This window comes from Daucus carota, chromosome 7 (genome assembly GCF_001625215.2).
Source record: "Daucus carota subsp. sativus chromosome 7, DH1 v3.0, whole genome shotgun sequence".
In the NCBI taxonomy this organism is placed as follows: Eukaryota; Viridiplantae; Streptophyta; class Magnoliopsida; order Apiales; family Apiaceae; genus Daucus; species Daucus carota.
In genome coordinates this window covers 35,608,300-35,618,361 of record NC_030387.2, presented here as the reverse complement: position 1 = coordinate 35,618,361, position 10,062 = coordinate 35,608,300, and the positions used below count along the sequence as shown (strand labels likewise).

Sequence of the window (10,062 nt, the reverse complement as noted above, 5' to 3'; positions counted from 1 at the left end):
ATTTACACTAAGTTTTTTTAAAACGTTATATTTTAATTATGAACAAGCACTCTACATATTTTGTTTTGTGTATGAAATTAAATAAGAAGATGAAAGTTATGGGAGTTTGACTTCATTTATTTTACAGGGGCTTGATGCGTCTAAGTGCCTCAAAACTCCTCAGTCTCAACAATCTCTCAACCCAATCACCACAAGTTAAATTTATAGCCGCAGATTTCAGAAAGTTGAGTTAAATTTATACCAATTGTGAGAGATGTAGTGTGTATGGTTGTTTACTTGTTTTCTTTTGATCAAAAGATTATTTTAATTTTTCATATTTATAAAATATTTAATAGGTGTTTGCCAAAAAGAAGTTCACGTATTTTTAAAAATTGTACATATTTTGCTTTAAAAAAAATTGTGCATATTTATAATATTTTCAAATTAAATAATTTACCTCAAAAGATAAATTAAGCCAAACTGTACCGTTCTCTTAGTTACGATTTACAAAAGTATCACGGTAATTATCTGTTTTTAGTGTTGGTATAAAATTTGGACATTTTTCATGCTGTGTTTTCTCTTACGAAATATGATTTCACGACTTAGTTTCATTTTCATTTTGAATAAAATATTCAATATTTATATTTTTGTTGAGAAGCAAATTTTTTTAAAATAAATTATAAAATTATATATTATAGAAATTTTGAAATATGTGTCAAGTGATGAAAAAAATTGTACTAACGAGGGAGTAGTTTAGAAAGTTCCTTAAAATATAAAAAGATTTAAATCAATCTCAATATAACTATTTTTAAATAATTTATTTATACTGTAATTTCTAAATGATAAGATTATGTTATCATACCAACATTTATTCCATCAAATTTGATATTTATTATGTTTTACTAAACTATTAATTATCTATAATAATAGTCTTTGACATTTGAATTATGAATTTTCAGTTTCAATTTATTATATTGAATTATTTTTTAAATCTATTCAAGTTGGACTCTACGTGTAATAAGATAAATATAAAATAAATAAAAAATAACGTTCGGTTGAATAACGTAAGTACGTAACTAAGTGGAAAAGGCCCACAACTATCATTTGTATTGTACCGTTATTTTAACACGGGACAATGATTCTATAAGCTTATAGATGGTTTGAATAAAATGTTATTTGACTCTGAAACATTAAAACTAGCTCGTATCGGAGGACGGTAATGTTTCCGATTTTCAGTTTCATTTCTAATGAAAAATGGTTGACTGAAATCACACAACTCTCACGTTGATATAGACAACTTACGTGCAACATTGTATTATGTATATTATTATTATTATTGCCCGTTGATATATTCTTTTGTCATTAAGGATACGGGTACCTAAGCCACAATAAAATAGGAGGTTAATCAAGTGCGGAATCTTATATTCCCATCCCTCAAATTTACTCATTTTTGATTATTTTAAACTTTTAATGAGTGAATTTTTGTAAAAAAAAACTTTTAACGAGTGAATTAAATTAAAATTATAACATATATATAAACTTATATAAAAATTTAAAATAAAAATATTTTATATAAGTGTTACAATATTTTTTCAAATATAAACATATAAATGTGTGTAGGATTACACGCTTGTATATTAATTTAGCTAAATTTTGGACACATTGTTCAATATTATAAAATGAGGTTTATAAAATTAAATTTGTTATTTATTTTAATTTAAAATTTTAATAATTATAAATATTTATAATACTCTTTAACATTTTTTAAATTTGATTAATTAGTATCATCCACACATTCATATCTTAGCATTGAACCACCCATCCATTTGATTTTTTAATCAAACAGGTTAGTAGGTTAGAATATGTTTGTTTTTTAATCTAAGACATGAGACGGTGACATATAATTTTATATATTTGTTAAAAACTTTATTATGATTAAAAGGAAAATTTGAACATATCATTTCTTAAAAAAATTTCAAATATGATTACAAATTATATTAAGAAACTAACAATATTAATAATAACAAAATTAAAAATTATTAATAGAATTTCCATTATTGTCATATTATTTTTCTAAAAGTGATACGGTAATTTTCTAAAAGTGATACCTGTCGTATCACTGAGTCAAGGGTCGGGACTTTTCACAAATAGTCACTATTTTCCTAAAATTAGTCACCTAGCTGGTATATAAAATTCAAACTTTTCTCCTAGTTCTTTCAACTGTGTTCTATTCATAAAATTTTCTTCTGTTTCATTCCATTCAATAGTAAAAGTCTTGTTGTGCTATTTCAAACAGAAGTTGTTTCTCTGGTTACGTTTCACCACCTTTGTACCAGCACCGCAGAAATTTTTCAAGACAGAGTTTGGTAACACATCCTGTATTTCAAGACCTTCTATTTTATCAAGTAAGTGATTATGTCCATTCATGTTTCAAATTTATAGATATTTAATAGAATTAGTGTGTGATTATTATTGGGATGCTCAGTGGAGCCGATTCATATATATTTAATTTCATAGAAATCACCGGACCAAAAATACTCCTATGTTTATCATTATTTTAGAATACAAGTAATTATAAAGTGCTCAATATCTTACTAATTATGTTCCTCAGAATTCATGTACAGAAAATGTTATACAAGCCTCCTCCCTCGGCCGAAGTTGTTGTGTTTTCACATGTTTATCATTTTCTTCTCTATTTTGTGTATCAGCATTATGTAGAATTTTGTACTTTGGTACTTTACTTTTACCGATGTGGCTCTACCTAATATGCTACTTTCTCCGGTACTTTTTTTCAAAAAAAATTTGTGTTTCTGTTATAAATAAATTATCAACGTATCTTCGATTCTTTGAATATTAAGGTCTATTTAAATTTAAAATATTTAATATTAACTAATTTTTTGAAAAACAAAAAAAATTGTAAGGAACAAAAAAATATTTCTATAGCACGCAATTTCATAAAAAAAGTTCATATAATTTTTTTTAATTAAAATTAAAATACAGTATCCATGAAATACATACAAAGTAACATTTGGATGCAAGTTCACCAAAGTCCAAAATGAGCAAGTGGGGGCAATACAGTAAATGAGTATAACGTGTCATTTTCTTTATTCTCTCTCGTTCTCCAAGACCATTCATTCACTGTTATCAGCGCTTTGTGTCTCCTTCTGCATATGTATGTATTTGTATCTATGTATTAGTACAAGCTTTTTCCCCCATAATCACACCTCAAAAACAAAACAAAACACTAAACAAACACACAAATAAACCCTAATTTTCTTTCTTTTATTCACTCCAAAATGACATTTTTCATCTTCATCTTTTACTTGCTCTACTGAACTAAAGACTGTGATAAAGCCCCAAAGCTCAAAGCTTTAGCATCATCGGTAACTCCACCACTGACCCTTTTAATTTTTCATCTTTTTAACACCATCTTCACTTGTTTTCAATCATCACAAGCTCTGTGTGTGCGTATGTGTGTAGCTTTAGTTATGAAGTGATTGTTGGTTATCTGTTGACAACCCAGATGTTTTTGTTTGTTTGTTTGTATGTACTCTAGTCTTTTTCATTTTTCTATTTATGTGGGTCTTGTGGTGTTTTTGATTGTGTATTTAATGGAAGATACTATTTTTTTTTACTAGATTTTGTTTATTACTCAGTTTGGTCGAGGGAGGATTGTGTCATGTGTTAGATTTTCATTGTTTTGGGTATTGAGGTCCCAAGGAGAGGTCTTTTTAGTATAGATTTGATGGGTTGATGGTGAAATTAATGTTTCGAATTTAAAGCATAGATTTTTAGTACTATCAAGTGAAGGGGTGCTTTTCTTTTTTGGGAACAACATCTACGATTGATGGAGTAAGATTTTGTCGAATTAATAGACGGATTGTTCTGATGTCATTGAACAAATATCTTTTATAATTTTCTTATTTTTGGAAATTTATGTGACTTATGTGGTGATGGCTATATCTTGTGTAATTTCAATGTTCTTGTTTATAGCTTCACCTTGCAGAAATTTACTTATTGTTCATTTATGCAGGGGTTTCATGGAGCGTGATAAAGCTGTATGCGGAGTGTTTAAATTGTTATTCACTCTGTTCTGCATTGTGAATGCTGGACCATGTGCCACAAGTAAGGAGAAGAATTCAGTGAAATGTGATGCATGCGGGCCTTACAGTGAAAATTTTAAAGTGCATTATGATGATGACTTTGCCGCTGATGGTGATAATCAAATTCTCTCTGGTAATTCAGCGGCTCAGCCTAGTCTTGAGAATGTATGTTCTAATTCAAATTTGTTCTGCTTTCCTTCAACTTTGCCTGGGTTTTTGTCCGAAGACAAAATTGCAGACTCAGCTGATCTGAATGATTCTGAACTTCAGTTAGATGATATAACGTCAACTCATGGGAAAAGCAACGCAACATGGGCATCTAACGTTGATAGTTATAAGTTGTTAAATGGGAGGGTTGTTTCTTGCTCGTTAAACTCACTTGTGGGTGATCATGATAATTTATGTCACCGAAGCAGTTTATGTGACCAGGATGATATTACTTCTTGTAGAGGAACGTTACTTGATCGGAGAGCCGCAGGAAATGAGAACTCTGCCAAAATTAAATCTGATATATCTGATGGTGGTTCTCTCCAGGTAGAAATAAGTCCTCCTTTGCTTGACTGGGGGCAAAATTATTTATATAAACCTTCGTTAGCTTTCGTAACAGTGACAAATACACACAGCAATGGTATTCTAAATGTTTATGAACCTTATAGCACCAGCTCACAGTTTTATCCTTGCAACTTTAGTGAAATGACTCTAGGACCTGGTGAGGCTGCTTCATTTTGTTTTGTCTTTCTACCTACAAATTTGGGCATTTCCTCTGCCCAGTTAATTTTGCAGACAAGTTTCGGTGGTTTCTTAATTCAGGCAAGTGGCTTTGCTAATGAATCACCTTACGGCATAGAACCTTTGCTTGACTTGGATCGTTCTTCTGGGAGAAGGTTGAAGAAGAATTTGTCTTTCTTCAATCCCTTTAAAGAAACCCTCTATGTAGAAGAAGTAATTGCTTGGATATCTTTTTCTTCAGGAAGTACTTCCCATCTGGCTAAGGCTATTTGTAGTATTAATAGTTTACAAAATCATGCTGGAATTAGTGACCCTAGTGTGCAAAAGTGGGTCGGCAAGAAGCTTAGTCAAGTAGATATGCCAGAAATAGTGATGAGACCCCATAGGAAATGGGAGGTTGCTCCCCAGAGTACTGAAATAATTATAGATATAGACTTTCAGCATTCCAAGGGGACAATCTTTGGTGCTTTGTGCATGCAGGTTTTAAGGTCTTCAGTAGAGAAGGCTGATATACTTATGGTTCCTCTTGAAGCTGAAGATGACATCACATCAACATATGGCGACCATACAAATCCTGTTTCAGTATCCCTTGAAGCCCTTCTGCCATGTGATGAAAGTGGAATAGTTCTTGCTGCCTTGTCTTTGAGATATAATGTTCCCCATCTGCTAAAAGTTGTCAAAATTAGTGCAGTTGGAGAAGATGCTCAATCTTTGCTGTTCAAATATGTAGAGGGGCTCATAATTTTTCCTGGCACTGTCACTCAGGTAGCTGCTGTCACATATGCTCCGGTTGTTGATCAATCAAACAAGTTAGAGTCTGAAGTGACCAATTTAAGCATGAACTGTAAAGTCTTGGTGACGACCAATGACTCGAGCAATTCTCAGATTGAGGTTCCTTGCGGTGATATAATCAGCATCTGTTCAGGCCATGGCTCTGATCATCTCCATGAAGATGTGGATACTGACCTTGATATCCAGCCACGTTCACAACTCAAGGTACTTTATTTTTTCTCTTTCAGGATCATTAATCACCTCAATATTAATGTTTTGTGTGCTGAACTGCAAATATTATCTGTTAAGCCTGTTTTCAGTGTGCCTATTATCAGATATATTCTAACTGCTTAATTAACAGTAATGTTTACTCTACTTCTAGGAGCTGCAATGAGGCAATGACTTATACAGCTGCTCAGTGTCTCTTGCAGTCCGTAATCCTTGAGGTTGTTATTCTTATTCTTAGAAGTAAATTATGCAACAGACTAAAATTCTAAAGATATAACTTATTAGAGAGAAATAAGAGTTTATTTTGGTCTTAGCTTTAGCAACGCTCTCAGACAACAGCAGCACGGGAATTGGTTTGTACGTATGTATGGGTTTCTTTTTCTTTATCACTAGGTGTAAAAGGGTAATAAAGTAAAGATAGACAAGGGTAATGTTGAAGTGATAGTAACAATTAAAAATAGGGGTCTCTAACACTTTCTCAAAGGTTGTCAGAATATATTTTGATGGCAAAGCAAATTATAATATTTTTCTTTTGGAATTCCAGCCACCAGGTGAAGCATGTAACATGCAAACAAGGTGCAATTATTGTGTAATTTATGCGTGACAAGAATGTAGGATCCACATTATATTTTTCGACTTGCAGTAATAAACACCCGGCCCCTCCCCCTCCACCTCATGTGAAATTCTTGTGTTTAGCTTTTTAATTGTTAACCTTGTATGAGCTATATTACTAGGCAGGTTCGGTGCTATTGCATATTCATTGATTCTGGTGAAAATAATCAGTTGCTCTTATTTGCAGCATTGATGCATTCTGGTACTTGCCTTGTGTATTGTATATTAATAACATAAGTAGGTGGAATTAGTTCATATTGTAAGCAGAGTAGAGAAGTCTATTTTTCTAGTAGTTATAGTCCTTGGCATTGTGATACTTCTTGCTCACAAGATTATTGTCTGTCTGTTTTTTTACTTCTTTGGTGCTTGCTGAATTATGCGCTTATAATGAATAGGATAAGCAAAGATGGTTGTGCCCTGTTTACTTGGATAATATTATTTAAGGAAAAACTATGCTTTGAACTTTATTCTCCTGTATGATATTATATGCAGGCATTGGAAATGGCACAACCCGATGAGCTAGTACTTCTGAATTGGAGATCTCATGGCAGGTCTAGGGACATGTCTGTTCTTGAGGAGCATGAGGTCCTATTTCCGATGGTTGAAATTGGAAGTCATCAATCTCAATATATCACTGTCAAAAATCCCAGCCACCTACCGGTTGTAATGCAGCTTATCTTGAACTCGGGGGAGATTATTGATGATTGCAGGGACTCAAATGGGATTTTGCAGCCTTCACTGGTTCACAGTAAGGATATTGCACCAGCAAGGTATGGTTTCTCGATAGCAAATAACGCAGTAACAGAGGCCTTTGTCCATCCTAATGGCAGGGCAACATTTGGTCCAATTTTATTTCAGCCGTCAAGCCGGTGCTGGTGGAAAAGTTCAGCTCTAGTTAGAAACAATCTTTCTGGTGTTGAGTGGTTAAGTCTGCAAGGTTTTGGGGGTTCACTGTCACTTGTTCTGTTTGAGGGATCATATCCAGTGCACAGAATAGAATTTGATTTCAACATACCCTCATTTTTTAATCTTTCATCTTCAGGCATGCTAAACGCAAACAACAGCAGTGCTTGTTCACAGCCATATTTGAAAGAATTCTATGCAAAGAATACAGGGGACTTGATTTTGGAGGTGAGCAAAATCGAAATTTCAGGGGCCCGGTGCGAGTTGGATGGTTTCCTTGTACATGCGTGTAAAGGTTTTGCTCTTCAGCCTAACGAATCTAAGAAACTTGTTATATCATATCAGAGTGGTTTTTCAGCAGCTATTATACAGAGGGATCTTCAGCTTGCTTTGTCGACTGGTATTCTTGTGATACCAATGAGAGCAAGCCTCCCCACATCAATGCTCCATGTTTGTAAAAGATCACTTTTATGGACGAGGGTGAAGAAATATTGGCTTTTGGTTGTTGTTGCCTCTTCCTTGATGTTACTTATAGTTCCACGCATCGGCTCCCTGGTGCTATCTTCTTACTCCCAGAACCATCTATTTAGTGGCAGAAAATGCCCTATCCCCACTTTAAGTCATCGTGGAGATTGTTCCTTTTGGAATTGTAATCACAGAGACAGTAGCAAGTTTACATTGCCTGCTAAATTAAGTGGGTTTTTAAGGTTGTTGGGCAGAGAGGCGTTGGTGACAGAGTCTGGAGCAAGATGTTTAGATGGTCAATATATTGAACCAGAGCAGGAGAAAACTGTTACATCTGGTAATTTGGCTTCGGGTAATTCAAGCCAAAAAAGATGTGTAGTAAATCCTCAGAAAGAAAGCAAGTTGGGGGTATCCTTGTTGTCCAAGTCAGTTGCACTTGAGAATTCAGCTATGCAAGATGTATCCGAGTCTGAAAAACTCACAGTTAAAGTTGGAAAAGATAAAGGAAAACGGCGAAGGAAGAAGAAGGGTTCTACTTCAGGATTGACAGGACAACCTGAAGTTTCGAGTAGTCAAAGTGGCAATTCTACACCATCATCTCCCTTGTCCCCACTCACACCTTTTAATTCCAGAAAATCATGTTCCAAATCTCCTGATGTGGATCCTTGTCTTGAGGTGAAGAGTCCATTTGCCAATCCGCGACACAAGAAGATTCCAGGCCCGGAAACGAGTTCGAAATCAAACATGTCAGATCGCACAGGTTCTGTAAAGTATGGAAACAACAGTTCAAGTCTAAATAGTACAGTGAAGTCTCCTACACCTAGTCCTAGACCAAGACGAGTAGCTACACCGGTGCTATTACCTTCAGCAACCTTTCCTTCTGCTGGCAAGTCCTCCCCTAGTATGTTCACTGCTACCCCTCTTCCGTCTTCAACATCTCCTATTGCTCCACATGCTCGGGCACCTGGTTCGAAGCTTGGTGATCAGAGAGTAGTTAGAACACAGGATCAGAAGAAAACTGAAGATACCTTCCAATATGATATCTGGGGTGATCATCTCTTCGGTGTCCACCGAATGCTGAAGTCCGGAGAAGTTTACACCAAGTCGAGGTTTGCTGCTAAGTCAGAGCCCAGGTTCCCTTCAACCTCTGAGTCCGGGTTTGCATCAAAATCCGACTCCAATAGTTTCTTTGTAAGGGGTCCTCAGATCATAGCACCAAACTCTCAAGTTCTTGGTTCTTATAAAGAAAATTAATACAAGCTTATTAGAAAATTATTATTCTGTGTCGTTTCCATTGTTCTGATAATAGTGTCCTAAAGATCATCAATATATAGAAAAATCTTCGATTAATTTTTTAATTTTTTTTTATTAATCCATTAATTATATTATAATTTACTTAAAAATTTCTGAATTTTAATTTATCATGAAAAGTCTCCAAAAAATCATAGATCAAACAGACTAATTTCGTTTCCGATCTCTGCCACCATAGTTCCGAACAAACAAAATGTGACAATTATTGATGTGAATCAGTGATTTTATTGAAAGGTATTGCCTGTATTTGTGTTTTTGGATCATGCACTTCCTGTCCTCTTGGATGCTTTACTGCAGCATGTCTACTAGGCCCATGTTTAAAGAGGCATGGGAGACTTATGATCCGTTTAGTTTCAGCCTATAAAATTTACTTGTATTCCCCTGTCCACGTAATATATGTCTTATTACGAATTATCTTGTTCGAAAATATGAAATTAATCCCTAGTCAAAGACTCAAAATTAATATATCAATAATTAAAATGATGTAACATTTTAATTTCTAAATGTATAACAAGAAAAAGTCACTCGAATATGTACATTTATTAGAAGCGATTGTTTTTAAAATATGATTTTTAACTTTTTGCATGAAATGCAATTTAACACCTTTTCTTTTCGTTTAGACGTATGAGCCCAGTTGGAATTAGACACTGAGGAGGAAATTCTAGTATACAGATAAAAGATACTAGTAGTTGGAAAAAAAGAAGAAGAGTTTTTTCAACTGAAGTAACATGTTCGATGTGTGTTGGATCACTCAATTAGATCACTGTGAGTACTGTTGCTCTCCACCCCTGGTGCGACATAACATGGTAGTCACAACTTAGTGTACCCTCTGGCCTCTGCTTATTAATTATACATGTTTCTAAACTTCTAGTGGCCTCAGATAAGGTCTATCGCCATCTATACTGACACCCGTATGTCCCTCTTGTCTATTATATAAGTCGTTTGAACTTTTACATGTATT

The 10,062-nt window shown here is 34.1% G+C and overlaps 1 protein-coding gene across 1 annotated transcript; it reads left to right on the top strand.

Moving 5' to 3' along the window:
• The first annotated feature begins 3,065 nt into the window (after window positions 1-3,065).
• On the top strand, window positions 3,066-9,065 carry LOC108196426 (uncharacterized). The gene is made up of 3 exons (XM_017363706.2): window positions 3,066-3,362; window positions 4,013-5,807; window positions 6,915-9,065. Exons 2-3 carry the CDS (start codon window positions 4,020-4,022, stop codon window positions 9,042-9,044), a joined length of 3,918 nt encoding a protein of 1,305 aa, XP_017219195.1. The 5' UTR covers window positions 3,066-3,362; window positions 4,013-4,019; the 3' UTR covers window positions 9,045-9,065.
• Window positions 9,066-10,062: the final 997 nt, after the last annotated feature.

Excerpts from the sequence above, each read along its gene's own strand:
- LOC108196426 (XM_017363706.2), top strand. The coding sequence starts at position 4,020 with ATGGAGCGTGATAAAGCTGTATGCGGAGTGTTTAAATTGTTATTCACT. Across the intron at positions 5,808-6,914 it reads AGCCACGTTCACAACTCAAG|GCATTGGAAATGGCACAACC; the intron begins GTACTTTATTTT and ends TATTATATGCAG.